The following is a 21,687-nucleotide window of genomic DNA, read 5'->3' as shown; positions in this document are numbered from 1 at the left end:
TGCTTTTTAAAACTAAAGAAGGTTAATAAAAAAAATCTGTTCTGCATAACTGCGCTTATAGTGTTGGTGCCTATAGACCCTATAATTATAACCCCTGTTTACAACAACGAATTACCTTATACCCCACACCCACTGTGCAGAAAAAAAAAAAAACAGTTCACAATTTCCCAGTCCTAAACAGCTAAGCTGGAAAAATAGCCAAGGTGAGTTACATTTCCAAATTAACCATATGTCCTTAATATTTTAAATTCACTGGTAAGCTCTCCATAATTGTCTTTTTTTTTTTTTAAATAATCTCCAAATCATTTGTGAAGAATGCAAGATTAAATTAAATGAAAAGACGAAAATTTTAATTTTTTTTTTTTTAAATGTATGCATACAGGGTTATTCTCTAAAGCGAGAATTCTAAATTAATTCAAAGTGAATTTCAAACTAAATGTCAAAATACCTGAACTGAAAACAATCTCCAGTGCTTTCCATTCAGCCACTCTGGCCTTTAAATTAAAATTCACTCTGAATTCACTTTAAATTCTCACTTTAGAAAATCATCATAATATAAAACATAAACAATTTAAAAAATAAATAAAAATATAAAAAGTCAGATAAGTATTGATTACCCCCCATCAGATTCATTTAGGATTTTCAGGTTAAAACATGCACTGTAAAACATGCTTTTTTTCTCTGCATTTGCAAATGAACCTCACCCAGTTATATATTCATATTATCTCATAATATTTACTAATAACCTGGAATTTTTTATTTATGTTAAATTGATTCTAATTATCTAGCATAGATATTGATAATGATATTTTTTACTTTTAATATGAAACCTGAAACATGACTTACAAGAGAGAGTTTTGTTTTTAAAGCTCCACGTTATACGAGGTGAAGGGCTTCCCGCTGCTTGGCACGATAGTCTAAGCGCGTCTCCTTCATTTAAAGATACGTTTGTAGGGAGTTCCGTAAAATATGGTTTGAAGTTTACAATGAGGCTGATAGTATGTGAATCTTCTCCAGCAATATTACGAGCAGTGCAAACGTAGCTACCAATATCTGTACGCTAGGGGGGGAAAACATACACAAAATAAATATAATGAATGAACATACATTCAGGTAACCTGCATATGCTACTTACACGATCATGCACAAGACCCAAGCATAGACATATATATATATATATATATATATATATATATATATATATATATATATATATATATATATACATACATACAATACCAAGACCCAGCATACTCTCTTATCCACTAAACAGCAACTTCAATGTTAACAGATTTTATTAGTTTTTTTTTTTTTTTTTAAACATCTAATCTTGGCAAAAATAATGGAAGTTTAGTTACATTATATGATCATACATTGCATAAGCCTGCCACAACGTCAATGTACCCCATCTTTGGCAGGTCCTACTCTAACAGCCTAATGTCTGCTCTTATAAGATTAACCCACCTGGGGCTCTCTGCAGTACAAGGCTAAATAGGGCTCTGGGAAAAGGCACCTGTGATAAGGAGGGGTGCAAATATATATATATATTGCGATTTTGTTCTTTAACCCCTTAAACACAGCTTCAGAAGTAAAATGCAAGCATGACGGAACATTTCTGTCATGCGTCCTTAAGGGGTTATATTGCTATTTCACATTTCTGTCGTGATGTATGATTTTAAATTAAAAATGTCAATAGAATAATAACTTAGAAATTAGAAAAACAACTATTAAAAAATATTAGACATATAAAGTAAAATAAAGTAAAAGCTAGAATCTTGTTATCGGGGTCTCTTTGTAAAGTATGTTTTGTTCCTGTGCATTGTTGATGCCATTCTGCTGATAAGAACAGACTTCAAAGGCTATAATTACCTCTGCATTGTGCAGTATAAGTTCTCCAGATGTTAGCAAGGTGTATTTTCCATATGTCTCTGATACAGGTACATTATTCTTTTCCCAGGTAATCACCGGGGCAGGAATTCCTTGTGCTGTACACAGTAATTTTATTCGAGAACCATTTATCACAGACAATTCTTTGTTTATTTTTAGAATCCGAGGTGGCACTAGGCGAGGGAAAAGAGGAATTAATTTTTAAAGAAAGTGTACAGTAAAAACATACTTGATAAAAAAACAACTATCACAAAAATCATTCTAAAATTCCATCTATCCACTGTAATATCCAAATATTAGTTTTCCTACTAACATTTTCACCACAACTGTGATGTTTAATGGACAATGTGTAAAGTATCACACACCCAGAATGCTTTATATACAACCAAAGAATTTGATTCAATTCAGAGATGGCACCTATTGTATTGAGACTAAAGGGAGATAACATTAACAAAGAATGTTATTTACTAAAAAGATTAGTCACCCTTTTACTAGAATAATGTATCCAATACTTGCAGCTAGTTAACATATAGATAATCAGTAGTTAGCATAGAATGGAACTTACCAGAACAAGTCCAGAGTTTCTGATTACTCACCTTCTAGAATGATGTTAAATGTGGTAACTTTTATGATGTGTTAGTCTTTCATATTTAACACCATCTAAGAAAGATAGTAGCTAGAAAAGGTTTTCTCATGTTTAAGAGACCATAATGGCGATTGACATGCACCCTGCTAAAACCCCCCCTCCTCCAAAAAAATATTTGAATTTACATCTTGTTATACCCATTGTATCCCCTTAAACGATCCTCTAACATAGCAGATTATGGCTGTTATAATTGCCGTGACACGATCTACCAACAGTTTATTATAGGAGATTTCACTGCTTTTTGCTACTGCTTATGGTTTCTGGGTCAGTGCTGCACACTATGCAACACCTTCATTCAGCGTCTCCACGCTCTGCATGGAGGCGCTGAACGTCCCCTATAGAGATGCATTGATTCAATGTATCTCTATGAGGAGATGCTGATTGTGCAGTGCAGCATTTGGAACCCCCTCCTGCCCCCCGCCTCCATGGCTGAAATCATCAGAATGTATCATTTTTATTCCTGACCCTGTTCCTTTTATGTAATGGTATTAGAATTGAGTAAGGAATTGCAAATATTAGAAAAATAATACTAAACGGGAAAAAATCTCCAAACCAGCTATTGGTACAACTCAACTACTTTGGGCCTAAAATGTGCAATTTCTTTTTCAATCTCTAAAATTCACATAAACCACTGTTTTTTTGTTTAGAATTACTTGTTTTTAAGTTTTTTTTCTGTGTACTCAGTACATAAATGTAATAAACCTACTAAAATAATGAAAACAAAAAAACATAAATCCCAAACTGACTTACTTAAGACAGACAGGGTCATGGTAGAGTTGACAGTTCCTGCAATATTTTCAGCAATGCATGTATATAGTCCACCATCATCAGGCTGTGCAAACGCAATCTGTAAAGCTCCCGTGCCAACAATCCTCTGTCCGGCTGATGTGGCAAGAGACGCTCCATTTTTGTACCACATAATCTCAGGTGTTGGATTCCCAGTAGCCTCACAGAGCATTGTGATAGATTTATCCACAGCAATTACATATTCGGTCAAGTGTGGTTTAATTTCAGGTGGAACTGAATATGACATAGAGGACAATTATTATGGCTTTCACAACTATAAATCTTTAATACAGTCCCAGTAATAATGACAGATGTACCATAACATGCTTTTCTAAATGTGCAGTTTTTTTTATTTACGGGGAATAACATTTGAGCTACATATTGTGCAAACAACATTGTAGACAATGTACAGAAAAAAAGATGTATTAGATGAAAACATCAGATATAGTGATGAACCGAACGGTTCGCTGGCGAATAGTTCCTGGCGAACATAGCGTGTTCGCGTTCGCACGGACGGCGAACATATGCGATGTTCGGTCCGCCCCCTATTCCTCATCATTGAGTAAACTTTGACCCTGTACCTCACAGTCAGCAGACACATTCCAGCCAATCAGCAGCAGACCCTCCCTCCCAGACCCTCCCACCTCCTAGACAACATACAATTTAGATTAATTAATTTTTTGTGTGTGTTTATTATACATTATCCTCCATAGCCAGTAACCTGTGTTTATTATACATTATCCTCCCATAGCCAGTAACCTCTGTTTATTATACATTATCCATCCCATAGCCAGTAACCTGTGTTTATTATACATTATCCCCCCCATAGCCAGTAACCTGTGTTTATTATACATTATCCCTCTCATAGCCAGTAACCTGTGTTTATTATACATTATCCTCCCCATAGCCAGTAACCTGTGTTTATTATACATTATCCTCCCATAGCCAGTAGTGATGTCCCGAACGGTTCGCTGGCGAATAGTTCCTGGCGAACATAGCATGTTCGCGTTCGCCACCGCGGGCGAACACATGCGATGTTCGGTCCGCCCCCTATTCTTTATCATTGAGTAAACTTTGACCCTGTACCTCACAGTCAGCAGACATATTCCAGCCAATCAGCAGCACACCCTCCCTAGAAGACCCTCCTACCTACTGGACAGCATCCATTTTAGATTCATTCGGAAGCTGCAACCATTTTATTTTATTTTTTCAATTTATTATTATTATTTTTTTTTTCAGTGCATATAAATGTTACAAGCAGATACTCCCCCCAGACACTCTGTATTACTGCAGATACTCCCCCCAGACACTCTGTGTTACTACAGATACTCCCTCCAGACACTCTGTGTTACTGCAGACACTCCCTCCAGACACCCTGTGTTACTGCAGATACTCCCTCCAGACACCCTGTGTTACTGCAGATACTCCCTCCAGACACTCTGTATTACTGCAGATACTCCCTCCAGACACTCTATTACTGCAGATACTCCCTCCAGACACTCTGTGTTACTGCAGATACTCCCTCCAGACACCCTTTGTTACTGCAGATACTCCCCCGAGACACCCTGTGTTACTGCAGATACTCCCTCCAGACACTCTGTGTTACTGCAGATACTCCCTCCAGACACCCTGTGTTACTGCAGATACTCCCTCCAGACACTCTGTATTACTGCAGATACTCCCCCAGACACTGACACAGAGCAGAATAGGGACTGTTCCCCTTACATAGGGTCACTTGGCAGATATGGATTGACACCTATCCTAAGGATCCCTGATACACACTGACACAGAGCAGAATAGGGACTGTCCCCCTTACATAGGGTCACTTATAAGGAAGGTTAAACATTTTTTTTTTTTAAAAGCGGGAAAAAAAGGTGGGGAGGGGAATTGAGGAGGGAGAGGAGGGGAGTTGACACACAGATGAGAAATCATATTGTGCGCAAACAGAGAAGTCGTCTGAATATCACCGAAAGAGGAGACCTTCGTTTGTGCCTTACGAAAATTGAACCAGATATCAAATATTTAGTCAACCTCAAGGATCTCATTAATCACTAGTAAAGGTAATTTCAATTTACTTTATTGTTTTCTCATTAAACTTTATAAAGTTAAAAACATTATAAACATGCATTAAGTAGAAATAAAAAGATAAATGTATGTACATTTATTTTTTTTAAAACACCCTCCTTTCTAAAAAATATTCCGCACTTGCGCGAAAACTGGTAGTCGGAAATTTTTTCAACCAAAAAGATGCATTAGTGGGCGGTAGGTAGAAAAAGGTTGACTACCACTGGTTTACACTATTCAGCCATGTCCTGATTTTGCAATTCACGCTCTTAATGGGCCTGAATCAGGTTCTGATTTTAGCTGGATAAAACATTGCCAGACTGCTGATCAGGACTATATGCTTCAAATCCAAGACAGATAAAGCACTTCAACAAGTTTCTATCAACCCAAAACCATTTCTAGGCATGGTTATTGTAGTTGAAATGCACATTACTATGAGTTTTATTGCCGTGAAGATATGCTATGTACACACCAAAATCATCTAGAAAAGAGAGAGAGGATTTTGATCCCAAAAATGGAACTGCCCTTCAGAGGGTTTCATGCCATCTTAAAAAAATGAATACATAACCTCCACAAATCGACTGTATGCTTGTTTGAGCAGGGTCTTCATCAACCTACTGTTCATGTAACAGTTTGTATTTGTCTCATTTATTGTTAAATTTCCCCCTACTACAATATTGTAAAGCACTACAGAAAATATTGGCGCTATATAAATGCAAAATAATAATAATACATCCTAGGACGTATGCTAGACATATACGTTTTATACTACAATGATTTTAACTGCACAAATCACACATTCAGAAAGAGTTCAGTAAGTGCATTATCAATTGGTGGTGTGACGTACCATGGACTTTAAGTTTGATCTTTCCGAGTGCAGTACCAGCTGCGTTCTGCGCAATACAAGTATAGGTACCCACATCATCTTGTGTTGCCTTTTCTATATGGATGCTGCCATTAGGAAGGATGGTATGCCCAAATCCTAAATGAAATGTATTTTTAATTAGGAACATTACAGAAATAATAGCATATTTTGGCACATGGCTTCAATGAGCAGCTTATAAATGATGGATTGTGTTGTTGCTTGACCCATATGATACCAAACATCAAAATGTCTTTTAGAATACATTTGGCAGTAATTTTAAATATTTCATATTCCAGTTTTAGTATTAAAGGTTAAAATATCTCTAATGTTAGGGCCAGATTAACATAGCCCATGCCCACGGAATAGGCACATTTTTTTTAAAAAATGAGATTTTTTTTTTTTTGATTTTTTTTATTTTTTTACAAACTACTCTTTACATTCTCTTGTTTAAGTGTGGAAACTTAAGAGGGATGTATGGGAACAGAACTTGTGTAGACTGGCTGACAATGAAATTTGTTAAGGTAATGCTGATTTTGGTCTCTCTAACACTGAGGCAGGTTCCCTTTCTCCTACACTCACTACATCCACCTTTTCTCTGTCTCAGACTGTATACCAGGAGCTTCTGCCTGCTAGTAAGAAGGTAAGAAGGCAAGTGGACATGTGAGTGCTAGGGGACACATTTATGCCAAGCTCAGGGTGCTGTCTGCATAGTATGCACTTGTCCTAAAACCACATTTGGGATAATATTAACCTTGCAGTGCATGATTGGCAGGCAGCCTGACATGCATTCATGCCAGGCTGGCCTTCCAATTCTTTGATCAGACATGCCTCTTTCTTTTGCATGTTTCCCCCTTTTGGCAGTTCTGGTTACGTGATATTTGTCAGTGGCCCACCGTTTTACACCGCCCATTGATGTCCTGCTTCACTGGACATTGCTGTTAGGAGGTATGGATTTACTTAAATAATAAAAGCATAAATTAGAGTGCGATTAGAATAGGGTATGTGTTTTTTTAGAGCTGCATCCTATAAGTTTCCCTCCAGCACCATCTCCATCAGATACATGACGCTTGGGAGGTATGACGGTTTTAGTGTTTTTGGTCGATAAGATTCTGTAATTAGGCCCATCATAATTGTCAGCACTAGGCCCAATGGGCTCTTAATCTGGCCCTGTGTAATGTGAGTGTAATATATAAACAAATAAAGCAAAAGTAATAAAAATCAAGAAAGAAAATATTATATTTATCCCGTTGCAAGGTAGGGAATTCAGTTCGCTGTACATAAATACCTCCTCCTCCGCATTAATCTCATTGTTTATATTATATTTAGCTATAGAAATGCTGTTTTTGTATGAATGTATACAAGCATTTCTAATCATTTTATAATTCTTCCACATTTCCACTCGTTTCCTAGCTCTTTTAAATATCTGCTATCTTCCCCTCGATACCTCCTTCCAGTTCATAGACAGAAGTTACAATATGTAGTCTAAAATGGTTGTTCACAATAGTGAGAATTCAAAGTGAATTTCAAATTTAAAAGAATACTATAGTGTCAGGAACACAAACATGTATTGTGACACTATAGTTTTAAAATAACTATTTAGGTGTCCAACTTCCCCTCTGTGCTGTAAAAAGAAAGATGTTTAAACTCACCATTTTTCCCATGCTGCACTGGTCTCACTGCAGTTGTTCCTGCCTGGCTCCACCTTCATCATGGTGATCTCAGCCAATCCAATACTTTCCCATAAAAAAAGCACAGGGAGGCATTTGCGCCTGCACGACAAAATGCCATTCTGCGCCAATCAGCATCTACTTATAGAGATGCATTGAATCAATACATATCTATTGGGAATGTTCAGCACCTCCATTTATAGGGTGGAGACTCTGAACACAGGTACTGCACATTATGCCACACTGGACAAGGAAGCACCTCTAGTGACTGTCTGAGTGTCTGCCACTAGAGGTGTTACCAGGAAGCAATGTAAACACTGATTTTCTCTGAAAAGGCAGCATTTTCATTGAACAGCCTGCAGGGACATGCTATAGACACCAGAATCACTACTTTGTAGTAGTGCTTATGGTTACTATAGTGTCCCTCTGAAGCCAGAGTAGCCGAACTGAAAGCAAAACTGACTTGGAGAACGCTTCAAGTTTTGCTATTTTGACATTACATTTTAAATTCCCTTTGAACTCACTTAAATTTCTCACTTTAGTAAATAACCCTATAAGTATATATATATATATATATAAAATCATGCCTAGCCAGTTATGTTAATACACACATTACCTGTCTTGATACTGGTGCCTTCTTTTTGCCATGTTACAGTTGGTTCAGGTACACCGGATGCAACGCAGGATAAAGTGACAGGGCTGTTTAATGTGATTTCTAAATAATCAGCCTGACTGCGAATGACTGGAACCTCTAGTTTGACAAACGCACAGAGAAATATAGCATCAACATGTTAAATAAAATTATATACGTGACAATAAACAGTGTTTGTTCAGAAAGTTGATAATGAGTGTAATTGACAACAGAGCTGGAAAAATAGTTTGGACAAAGCACAGTATACAAAGAGGTTTACAGATCCATAGCAGGAACACCAAGGCACATGAAACATACTGACCTTGAACATGAAGGTTGATGTGAATTTGGGCAGAACCAACTTCATTAACAGCGCTGCAGGTGTAGTGACCGGCATGATCTAGCTCACTGCTTGGGATTTCAATACTTCCTGAAAAGAATTTCATTATAAAAACATGTGAACCATGATCAATAGCTGGAATACTTTTAATGTCTTTAGAAAAGTCATGTAGCAGCCATGGGCAAAAGTCAATGAGAAGAATGAGAGGGTCCTAAGGACAATTCTTCTTCTTCGTATGATTATTATTATTAACGCCATTCCGCAGGGCTTTACAATTATAGAATGGGGATATTTGACAACAAGTAACTGACATACAGAATGTAACAGAGACAAGAGGTGAAGTAGGACTTGCTCAAACAAGCTTGTAATCTATGAGCAAGGAGTAAAGACACGCAAGACAAATAACAGCATTTCAGAGTGGAGAAGAACGAATGGATAAGATGCTTGTGTTGAACGACGTTAGTAAAAATGGTGTGTGGAAGAATCGAACAGCGTAAGGAGAGTGTGAGCTGGGAGATAGAGGCAAGGGAACTGAGGACAATTGTATTAAGAGAAGTTTCACACAGGAAGATAGTAGGATTTCCTAAAGAGATGTGTTTTTAGTGACTTTGTAGAGGACTGGAGGCTAGGAAGGGTGTAGGAGTAGAAGTTAGAAGTTGCTGGCGGCAGCATTCATTACAAACTGAAGAGGGGTAATGCGGGTAATTGAAAGGCGGAAGAGGCGAATCCGGGCAATATTTTTAAGGTGGAACACTTGGTGTATTTAGTGTCCATACATGTGCTGTAATGTGCATACATAGCATTATTATTATTTTGAAGATTACTAGATATGTATTGTTCCTACAACGACCTTGTGGCATCAACAAAAAGGAATCACAGAAAAATAATCTCTAGATCAACGTTTTCAATCTTTAGAGCTGTAAAGCAATAGATTAAAAAACAGTTAAAATTATAAAAATGTCAATAAATACTATACGAAATTTTATATTAATTAGTGTGATATTTTTTTATTAATTAGTCTGTCTATGTATCCATAAGTGCAGAGATTTATACGTATACCTGCCCGTTTTTGTTGTGAATCTGAACCTTTTGCAGAGACAAAGTGGCTTAGATTTCTCACCCATTTCTAGACCCCATTGTTCTCAGTGGGGGCTTAATACACAGCCTTTAAACAATGCCACTTAGTGGTTTATGAAATGTATAGTTCAGCACTTGCAAATCAATATTGTTTGTGTATTATGCAAGATAAGAGAAGCATTGTCTTGCTCTGCAGGTTCATAAAATAAGCGGTTTACTTTACAATCATGTCTATCATAAAATTATACCAGCAGAAAAACTTTGTCTTTTCCTGTTACTCATTTGTGATTGCTTGAAACAAGTATGTTCAGATCAAGACCAAGTGATTGTTTAGTAATAGGAAAGGGGGGATATCAAACTCATTCAAGTAATGCTTGTATATTTTGACTAACTTGAAAATGTTTAAATGTAGTTAAAGGTACTACAGGTTTTGATCAACTAAGTGATGTCTGTAGAAAAAGCAGCATACATAGCAGCTCACACGGGTGGAAGGAGAATTAACTCCAAAAAAAGCCCAAATCTTTTAATACAAAGATCTATTGCCAGTACAACTTGGCATTGGTCGATGATAAACTACTATGTGGAATGACAAAGAGAACAATATTTTGGAACGATATTTAGGCCTAAAATCTGTTCCCCGAGGAAGTATTTTTTTTCTTCTTTTTTAGTACCTGATGACAGTATTCTGTGAGTAGTTCCTCTAGCAGGGAGACGCACTCCATCCTTTAACCAGTGGATGGACGGGTGTGGGACTCCAGATACAGTGCAAGGGAGCAATGCCGGTGATAATTTTGTCACAAAAATATTTGTAACCTCATCTGCAATGGAAGGTGGCACTGAGGAAAGGAATGGAAACATTTTATTAAGAGAATTGATCAAACAATAAGAATTACAAGTTTGGCAGCTTCTGCAGTTAGCTCTGTCTAAAAAGGATAACTCAACCATCATGATGCTCACTTAACTTCACATGACACTAGTGAGTTTACCACTACTGATTGTGAGCTGTGCTCAGGCCTGCATGTGTGCACAACTCTGTTGAAGACCTATGCCAATTGGTGCAATGTCCTGCGTTCAGATTGTGCTTTGCAGCTGCACCTAATATTGTGCTTTAGCTGTGTTTTAAGAAAACTTGGGTCTCTGGTGGACGGCAGGTCTTGGAACAGAAGAACAGACCCTCCATATTTGGGACTATATCACCAAGTCCAGGCTTGTTGAGACTCCAAAGTGCAAAAGTAGCAGCTATGTTGTGATATACATTAATAACGTATGTTGCATTAATTAACATTAATCAATATCATTATAGAATATCAATGTTCACCTTGTACAGAAAGAAAAACTGCAATTTCATCTTCACCGGCGTCACTGGAAGCCAAACATGCATATATCCCTGTGTCTTCTACAGTTGGAGAAATTATTACTAGTGAACCTGAAGATAAAAATCTAGAAAAAGAACCAATATTTATTATACATTTTATATAATTATTGCTTTTAATGTAACGATACTGAATATGTTTGCTAGCACTGTTAATTGCTAGCACTGTTAAAATGAATATTCTATCCCCCCCCCATTAGTGTTATGTTACTTAAACACTTGTTCACTAAAAATAGCTACTAACAGAATCATATTTAAAAATAATCATATACTAATGTAACTGCAAAAGCACACCGATGCTCATTAGACTTCCCAACATTCCTCCATACCTCACAAGAGTCCATATTTAAAAGGGACTTTTTTCCCTAATGCCCCTCTTTTCTTGGAGCTCCATCTTGTTAGTAGTGTATAACAGAGTTCCACACCAACAGTACACACAGTAATGCATCTTTAAACTACAATAAATGTGTTTAGAAATCAGTCTGTGTAAACAAGATACATTGTTCTTGTTCTAAATCAAATTTTTGTTGTAGAAGTTGTTACTAGTAAGCTACCTAAAATTTCTCAGGCCTTTGGCCAAACTCCCACTCACAACCTTAAAATTAATGTATCTGTCTTAGTTCATGTGAAAAGTTGGGTGGTATGTTCCTCAGTAAGAAACTGTTGACAATTAACTTGTTTGTCTTTGGCCACAAAAGCTAGAAGCTGGTAAAATGGCTAATTAACAAATTTTTCTCCCTCCACTCCTGCCCTAAGTTGGCTAGCCTAAGAAGAAAAGACAGGTCGTGTGTATTCACGGTAGGCTGGCCCGCAGTTAAAGGGGATGGGCCGCCCTTTTGGGGTGGAGCCAGTGACACAAAGGCTTCACTGACCCACCCCCTTTTTGCGCCTATGTCCCGATTCTCTGGATGACAGAGTCTGGAGATATGTTTTTGCCTGTTTTTTATGGCTTATACCTATTTGAGTTTTAGTTGAGATCTGCATTTTAGCTAGCACTCTCCTGTACTACTACTAACTTTTAGTTTATGAAACTGAAAGTTCTTACCTATACACATTTTGATTTAGATCTTTATTAATGAGACGCCCATTCTTTGTCCACTCTACTTTAGGTGTTGGTGTTCCTGAGACCTCACATGGCAGTGTAGTTTGGAAATTGACCTTAGTTGTAATATTTGTTGATCCAGAAAGAATTGATGGAGGAGCTAGAATATGTAGACATGGCAGATTAATTAAAAAAAAGCCTTGCATAAAATGTGTGTTCTAAAACATTATTTAAAAAAAATGAATGTTAAAATATAGACAAATCATTACTGGTGATTTCAGGATAAATAAATGCTGATCTTTTCTATAATCATGTTCTGCCCTCCTCTTGTCACTACAAAACTATTTTTGTAACCAATTTAGCAGAACGACACAATAAAATAAAAACTATAAAGGAAACATTAATGGAAGGGAGCCAATAAACAATGCTTCCAATATTTACTATTTACCTAATCGAGTATCACGATGGGTTTCATTATCATATTAATATACATACCATATACTAAGAGATCAATTTGCCGTTGCTCAGAGCCAGCTGCATTGGTTGCCAAGCAAAAATACTGTCCTGAGTCGGTGATATTTGCTGTTAAAATGTTTAGTGAGCCAAGTTCAGAGATGAAATGCCTAAGTTTAAAAGATAAAAGATGAGTGTTAATAGCATTATGTGTGCTTGTGTTAGTTCCTTCCGCTATAAGTTTTCATAACTACTTAAAGACTTATTCCAAGCACCATGACCAATCTGGTGCTTTGGCATGGCTATAGTGCTTGGAGTCTGTATGTGCTGAGATTCAGTAAGAAATGCTACAAAAACACTGATACAAAGCACTTTGTGGCTGGAGGTTTAACATCACCTCTGGCAATGTCATTATCAAGCCTAGAACAAGACTTAGGATGCTGTAGATGGCCGACCAATAGTTGCACAGCTCTTCCCTCTGTGCTGTCCAAGTCTTCCCATCAGCTTGTCCTCTGGAACATCCCTCTACCTTCAGTGAAGGGGAGCGACATAACTATAGAAGGATCGGGATGCAGGGAGAACTTGACCCTGGCGCAGAATTTTTTCTTTCTTTCTTTTTTTTTTTAAGGAGGAGAAACATACCAGCAAGGCTTACTCAATCCAAAATAATGCCTTTTGTTCGAGTAGCCCTTTAAACTACTGTTTATTATATTTGTACAGTATAACTGTTACAGCAATTATTTAATAGAAGCATGATACCAATTTTTGTGGAAATAATAAAATCATGCAAACATTGTAAAGCAGATACAAAATACTAATGCTTCTTTTTGAAAGATACATTCTGCATTAATTGATGAAAACCTAGTAACAGAATGTATGTTTTTTTTTAAAATTCTTTAAAGGAAAAAAGAAAACATCCAGCTTACATCTCAAGAGTACCCTAAAGAACATGATATTTGTCCAAATCTTTTCATAGTTAAATTGCTATAATGAAAATATCCAATAACATGCAATCCCAAAATTAGAAGTAAAGGGAAAAAGGAAGGGGGTGGCATAACATAACACCACAATTAGACACTATTTATCACGCCTGCGTGCTTGACTTAAGCTACAGACCTGAAATCCCGCCAGGGGTCCCATATCTTGTAGAATGAAAGGATGTAATTATATACCATGGCTGTCAATTACGGATCTAACTCATTAGGCCTATGGAAAAAGTTAGCTAGGAGACCTTTCACTTCTTCCAAAAAGGCAGCCACCATCCAGCAAAACTACCACATATAAAGGCAGGAGCCACGGTGACCACAAAGCTTCCAACAGTAGAATGTATCTTTAAAAGTAAAATGGGTGGATATGCATATGTTTGTGGAGAGAGATGTATATCTTTGAAGGAATAAAAATAGCCCTTCACTTGCGTTTATTACTTTTAAGTCTGTTCAGTCTGGAAATGTGGCCACTGGAAACTGGGAGCCACCAAATCAACTACATAGTCTGGAAATGTGGCCACTGGGAGCCACTAAATTAACTACACAGTCTGGAAATGTGGCCACTGGAATCTTCGAGCCACCAAATCAACTACATAGTCTGGAAATGTGGCCACTGGAAACTGGGAGCCACTAAATCAACTACACAGTCTGGAAATGTGGCCACTGGAAATTGGGAGCCACTAAATCAACTGCACAGTCTGGAAATGTGGTCACTGTAAACTATGACAATTAATGTAACCAATCATTTGTGGGTCAATGCCTACTTCGTCACATTCTACTTCTGAGCTCATCAGCACTTTCCTGACCTGATGTAAGCAAAATAGAATATCAGGGAAACAGGGAGAAGGGGGAATGTATGTATGTATTTGGGGAACCACTGGGACTGCCTTCCCTGGAATACTGACGGCATCATTAATATATCAAATGCATTGAAGTTCAGTTTAGTAATTGTATTACTGCCTTACTTTAGCCTCAGACTAAAATTACCAGGAGGTCACATAAGCTCGAATACCTCAACTGCCCCAATGAAACTTCTGCATAATACAGAAAAATGGTTAGAAATGAAGAATAACAGACAATAACAGACAATGCAATTAAAAGTTTTGTAAAATGGTGCTCCATTATAGCAAGGGCCACACTGTCCTATGGCTGGACTGGGTAGAGGACTACAGGAGATCCTGAGGGGAGCCACACGCAGCCTGTTTATTATGAAGATGAGACCCTTGTCTCCAGCATCCACATACACTTATATACACAAAACACATTAAGGATTTCTCTGGCATTTATATTAGACCCCCCAGATCTCCCCTCCACACCCTTCTATCTGGTGCAAAGCTTCTTTTTGTTGTTGTATAAGTCTGTCTTTTCTTTTGGTCAGATTATGCCATGTATACACTATTCCTAATAAATCGGCACAGCAAAGAACGCTTCGTCTCATCTCTTCCTAGAATTTTCAGAGTGCGATGTAAGTTTAGCATTTTCCATGTACACTCAACAGTAGATACAATTTGAAAAACAGAAGGAGACAGTAGCCGTGCTCTATAGTGAAAGTGGTTTAAATATGAGTGTTTTTTTTATAAAATACAATTGAATTTTACAACAAGTTTCATTAAAAGAGCTGAATTACGGTATATTAGCAACAATGTACCTGGAACTGTTACCGGGCAGTATTGTCCCATCCTTTCTCCATGATATCCTTGGAGAAGGGATTCCTGTGGTTACACAATCCAAAGTAGCAGGCTCATTAACAAATGTAGTCACTATGTGAGGTCCCTCTTTTATTGAAGGTGGAACTGTTGATCAAAAACAATTTTTTTATCAAAATCTTATCAGTACTGTACTATGCATTTCTTATAAGGCATTTCCACTTGTATATTATAGCAAACCTCAGAGATGTATGTATGCACATGTATGCACAAAAATATTTTTTTAAGTTGATATCTAAACATTTGAAACTCCTACTAATTATATCTCAATTTTTAATTTGAACAATTCATTTGATTGATAAATGCAAATAACATCAAGAATTTTGAACTGATCTTTTCTCTCTAAAATAGTCTCTACTCTCCCGGGTCAATTTTCCAGCATATCTTAGATATCAATATCCTACATTCACACAACATTAGTCACTGTAAATCTGCTAGTGACCAGTAAACTATTGTTGTCTTCAGTATATATCTGAATGTATTTGTTTGATATTTTTTTTTGTTTTTTTCCCTCTGTTCATTTGATAGCATATGAATGTATCTGTGCTTTATATACACTGGAATAGTGGTATGTATTTGCTCACTGTATGTTAATGCATTGTGGGGCATATTACTTGTGGCAAAAGGGACCTCGCCACTAGTTTTTGGAGGGGACTGATTGCCAGCCTCATGCCTTGGGACTATGGCCCCTGGGAGATTGGGCACTTTAAAAACAGTATTGGGGCTTATGGACTTGCATTGGTGTTTAAAAGACTGTTCTGGCCCTTTAATTGGAACTGGCTTTGTCCCTCTTCAATCTCTATGTCAGCCCTTGCTAAACTTAAACCCCATGGAGATTTTACTGTGTTAATGGGATCTGAGCACTGTTCGGATATATTGAGCGCGTAGATCCAAGCTATCTGGGGATAGGTTGAATGTGGGGGTTCTGTTCAGTATGATAGGAATTATGTATTTTTGTGTATTTTTGCTGTTGTTGTGAATAGAGATATTTTCTGTATGCTGGAGATAATTGGCTTACCACACCCAAGCCATGCTTTCAGGCGGTCACAAAGGGACTTCCAACTAACTTTTGAACCACTGGACCAATTTGTATGATTTTGACATATGTATGTATTTGGAGTATGCTGATTCTGATGTAAATTTTATGTGAATGTGATGTATACTTTTAAAGTTATGAATACTGTGTAAAACTGTGTATTTTCCTGCCTGTGATAATTACGTTAGCCCATTGTGTTCAGTAATTATATTACAGGCAGACGGGAGGATTTTGTGGGAATGCATGGGAGTGTTTTATTATGTATTACGTGTTTGGTTGTTCTTCAAAACCCTGTGGGCGGTACTAGGTGTGTAAAATGTGCATAAAAGCAGAGTGTTTCATTAAAACTTCAGTTCTACTTCACCCTCAATTTGGAGTTCCGTCTCTTATTGGGGAAATCTGCTACAAGGGATTGCTATGCTAGTTATATTCTCTTGCGATATCACTACTAAGCTCTTGTAAGAGCTTGTTCATGTCTTGCTCTCCGAAGGAGTCTACGGTGGATATGGTGTCGGCTGGAGTGCTTGAAGCCCTCAGGAAGCGCTAGGAGCATCCTTCAACGGAGGTACCCAGTCGGGGTGCCAGGTGATCCATTACATTACTTTTCTATAAAAATTAACAGTCAGTCAGGGAACTAAAGGTGCCACTGGTTTTGTGCATTTAGTTCAATAGCAAAAACTGTATGTTACACACACCCATAGAGAATACAATCATTTTAGAAAATGTTTATTCATTGATCTAGAAGGGTGTTCAATTCACTTATTTATAACAATATGCTGTTCATTTGAAACTTAAATAATTTTAATTCAAACACAGGTGTATCATAGGTGCACAGGATTTACCTGTGGATTCTTCTTTATTGAATAAGACTCCACAGGTAAATCATTGGTGGAGCGATTTTAATGGGTGTAGATTAAAAGAATTTTGATTTATACAAACTGGCCTAAACACACTTTTACACAAGTCTAACAGAAACAGTCCCTAAGCCAGTAAGGTCAAGGAGAGCAATTCCTATTGTACAGCTGTGCATAGTACATTGGTGCTATATATGTATAAATAATAATATCACCATTCAAATTATTCCACTGGGCAAAATAGGTTTAGTGATGCCTATCCAAAATACTATTTATAACAGGGCACATAACATGAAAGAGAATAAAAAAACTGAGCTTTTGAATCAAAAACCATATATGTCGTTAGAGGTTAATGGTTGCTCGGCTCATTTAGCCACAGGAATGCAGTCCAAACCATTTTTTTAATTTCAGAATTCTTCCTCATTTGTCCTCAGTATATGATATCCCCCGAAAAGATCACCCCTTTAGATATAAGAATACATCAAGCAAATGAGTACTAATTGTTACCATAAACATTGAGCATAAACTCTCTAGTAGTTTTTCCAACAATATTGCTTGCCACACAAGTATATCTTGCAGTGTCCGTCACCTCAGCATGGTCAATCTGCAGGTATCGCCCATTAGATAAAACACGTACTCTGGAATTTGGCTAGAGATGTAAAAACAGAATGACATGATTCATTTAAGAAAGACAGACAGACAGACAAAAAAGGCAACCTTCCCCAGTACTTTCAACCTATCGTGTCTGTCCAAAGTTGGACAGATTTGCATATTACAGTGAGGAAGTGTAGTTTCCTACTCTATAAACTATAGCTAAGGATAAAGATTTCTGAAACTCTAATGTAAAAGTTCCTTATTTCATCACTCTTTAGCACAAAGGAGATTATCGAAAAGCAGATCCGCAGATGTTTTAAGACTATAGTTACATTCATTGTAAAGGCAAGCAAAGCATCATGGGAGTTGTTATATCTTTTGGGCACCCCTGACTTAGCACATTTGCCCAACATTTTTAGAAATATATAAAAAAAAAAAAGGCACAGTACTGTTAATGACACTCCATCTTTCAGCCATGTAATCTTTGGCAGTGGGAGGGCATCTGATTTGCATTCCAGAGCAATTTGCTTCTTTAGTAGGGCAGTGATGTTATGGAGCCCACTGCTACCCGCAATGTTAGGAGGCACTAGAAAAAAATAGACATAGAAAACATTGAAACATTGGCTTAATGTGACAACAAAGAACATAAACCATATTAATATCGAAGCTGTTCAAACATTACCATACATTTATATTTCTTTTTTTGTTATTAATTAGGTGTATGTTGACATAGGTGTCACCCCAAGCTTGATCTTAATAATTTGTAAAAAGGTTTGGTTGTCAAACTCTTCAAACTACAGAATTGCAGTGTTGATTTTCGCTCTAACGTCACCGGTAGGCTTTGAATGACTATGCTACACTTTTAAAAGTAATACCAAAAAAGTCAAATGTATATTTACATAATATAAATATGTACATGAATAAAAACAATATATCGACATACAGACTATTGTTACAGCGCCATGAATGGGACCACTGCCCTAGGTGGTCCTTCCACCACTTATCACAATCACTAAGGGCTCATTTCCATGTTTTGCCAACTTATTGAAGTCAAACCTAGATAATATTGCTTTCTTTTGATGATAAAGCTATAATATCATAATTCACTCTCTGTTTCCTGCAGTCCTGGCATGCAGCTGTTATCTATCACCACACGGAAATAAACTGATTTATCGGTGTAGTATTTTTAGTTACTTATAAAAATGACAATGGAGTTATCTCAGGGTTGGAACTTACTGTGAACATCTATTGAAAATTCTTTTTTAGTGTCCCCTGCACGATTTGAAGCCAGGCATGTATAACGTCCTATATTTACTTCCTGTAAACAGTCAAAACATCCAATTAAACTATAAATTAGAGGTAAAGGAACATACAGTAGGTAACAGTCATAATTTATTTAATAGAAGAGTATCCAATGGTAGATTGAAAGAAAACATGCTGTCTTGTTTGTCTTGCAAACTGCCTGAAGACTTCACAATACTTAAAGGGACACTATAGTCACCAGAACAACTACAACTTAATGTAATTGTTCTGGTGAGAATAATAGCTCCCTTTAGGCATTTTCATGTAAACACTGCCTTTTCATAGAAAAGGCAGTGTTTACATTGCCCCTAGGGACACCTCCAAGTGGCCACTCCTCAGATGGCCACTGAAGGGGCTTCCTGGCTGTGCAGCCCTGCCAATCAGCGACCCCACGCTCTGCATGGGGACACTGAATTTTCCTCATAGAGATGCATTTATTCAATGCATCTCTATGAGGAGCTGCTGATTGGCCAAAACGTCATTTGGTCCGCCCCATTGCTGATTTTAGCCAATCCAATGCTTTCTTCATGGGAAAGCATTGGATTGGCTAAAAATCGGCAATTATGATGATGTCACCAAGGGGAGGGGCCAGTGCCAGCAGAACCGGAGAACCGGAGAGCTGAAAATAAGATGAGTTTTAACTCATTCTGAGTGGGTTAAGGGTGGTGGGGTGGTGGCCACTTAAATGGTGGGTTTTCACTATAGGGTCGGGAATACATGTTTGTGTTCCTGACCCTTTAGTGATCCTTTAATATTGTATAATAAATACATTATGGTAAAACAGCATGGATCAGCAACTGGAAAGTGAAATTAAATAATTGCAATGTAGGGCAGATGTAACAAACTCTTAAATGTTTAAGACATAGTGTATTATTAACCAAATGTTTAGCTAAGGCTGCTGAATTATAGGTTTAATTTAGCATATGTTGAGACCATATGGGGATGAATAAAAACCCAACTCCAGAATTGTACTTTCATCTTTCAGGTTAAATGACTTCTATGTTTTAGGGAGATTAGTTCCGTATTAAACATTAGGTTAAACATGACTCAAGAGATAAACATTGAGGTGGGTAACAGTATATACAATTACTCTCAACTGGAGACCAGTGATAGGCTGACAGTATCAGCCAATGCAAGCATTGCTCATCACTGCAGCAACCAGAGGAATCAGTGCTGTTGGGCACCTGGGCATGAAATGTTAAAATATAGTTTAACCCTGTAAGATAAGATGGTGCCCAGTGACAAAGACTTCTTTGAAATCAAGTTCACAAGAAAGGTAATAGGGAGGAGTCGGGCAACTATAGGCCAGTAAGCCTTACTTCAGTAGTGGGGAAAGTGATGGAAACCATGTTAAAGGATAGGATTGTTGAACATCTAAAAACACATGGATTTCAAGATCAGAGACAACATGGGTTTACTTCAGGGAGATCATGCCAAACTAATCTTATTGATTTTTTTGATTGGGTAACTAAAATTATAGATCTGGGTGGTGCAGTAGACATTGCTTACCTAGATTTCAGTAAGGCTTTTGACACTATTGCACATAGAAGGCTTATCAATAAACTGCAATCTTTAAGTTTGGATTCCAACATTGTTGAATGGGTGAGGCAGTGGCTGAGTGACAGGCAACAGAGGGTTGTAGTCAATGAAGTATATTCGAAGCTTGGGCTTGTCACCAGTGGGGTACCTCAGGGATCTGTACTTGGACCCATTCTCTTTAATATTTTTATTAGTGATATTGCAGAAGGTCTTGATGGTAAGGTATGTCTTTTTGCTGATGATACTAAGATATGTAACATGGTTGATGTTCCAGGAGGGATAAGCCAAATGGCTAATGATTTAGGTAAACTAGAAAAATGGTCAGAGTTGTAGCAACTGACATTTAATGTGGATAAGTGCAAGATAATGCATCTTGGACGTAAAAAACCCAAGGGCAGAGTACAGAATATTTGATAGAGTCCTAACCTCAACGTCTGAGGAAAGGGATTTAGGGGTGATTATTTCTGATGACTTAGAGGTAGGCAGACAATGTAATAGAGCAGCAGGAAATGCTAGCAGAATGCTTGGTTGTTTAGGGAGAGGTATTAGCAGTAGAAAGAGGGAAGTGCTCATGCCATTGTACAGAACATTGGTGTATTGTACGCAGTACTGGAGACCGTATCTTCAGAAGGATATTGATACCTTAGAGAGAGTTCAGAGAAGGGCTACTAAACTGGTTCATGGATTGCAGGATAAAACTTACCAGGAAAGGTTAAAGGATCTTAACATGTATAGCTTGGAGGAAAGACGAGACAGGGGGGATATGATAGAAACATTGAAATACATAAAGGGAATCAACACAGTAAAGGAGGAGACTATATTTAAAAGAAGAAAAACTAC

General features: G+C 37.4%; 1 protein-coding gene across 1 annotated transcript in view; it reads right to left on the bottom strand.

The window, feature by feature from the left end:
• Positions 1-21,687, bottom strand: part of HMCN1 (hemicentin 1) — a 224,346-nt gene that overhangs the window by 46,225 nt on the left and 156,434 nt on the right. Inside the window, exons 70-83 of the mRNA XM_063426207.1 lie at positions 19,243-19,324; positions 18,456-18,592; positions 17,920-18,061; positions 15,465-15,609; positions 12,873-13,000; positions 12,381-12,537; positions 11,282-11,403; positions 10,635-10,799; positions 8,869-8,976; positions 8,532-8,666; positions 6,231-6,365; positions 3,284-3,553; positions 1,870-2,060; positions 847-1,060 (exon numbers count right to left, since the gene is read on the bottom strand). Of these exons, the coding sequence (XP_063282277.1) occupies positions 847-1,060; positions 1,870-2,060; positions 3,284-3,553; positions 6,231-6,365; positions 8,532-8,666; positions 8,869-8,976; positions 10,635-10,799; positions 11,282-11,403; positions 12,381-12,537; positions 12,873-13,000; positions 15,465-15,609; positions 17,920-18,061; positions 18,456-18,592; positions 19,243-19,324 (2,131 nt within the window). The remainder of the gene's footprint in view (positions 1-846; positions 1,061-1,869; positions 2,061-3,283; positions 3,554-6,230; positions 6,366-8,531; positions 8,667-8,868; positions 8,977-10,634; positions 10,800-11,281; positions 11,404-12,380; positions 12,538-12,872; positions 13,001-15,464; positions 15,610-17,919; positions 18,062-18,455; positions 18,593-19,242; positions 19,325-21,687) is intronic.

This window comes from Pelobates fuscus, chromosome 7 (genome assembly GCF_036172605.1).
Source record: "Pelobates fuscus isolate aPelFus1 chromosome 7, aPelFus1.pri, whole genome shotgun sequence".
Taxonomy (NCBI): Eukaryota; Metazoa; Chordata; class Amphibia; order Anura; family Pelobatidae; genus Pelobates; species Pelobates fuscus.
Note: the sequence above shows the minus strand (reverse complement) of the source record. Positions and strands in the feature narration are given on the sequence as shown.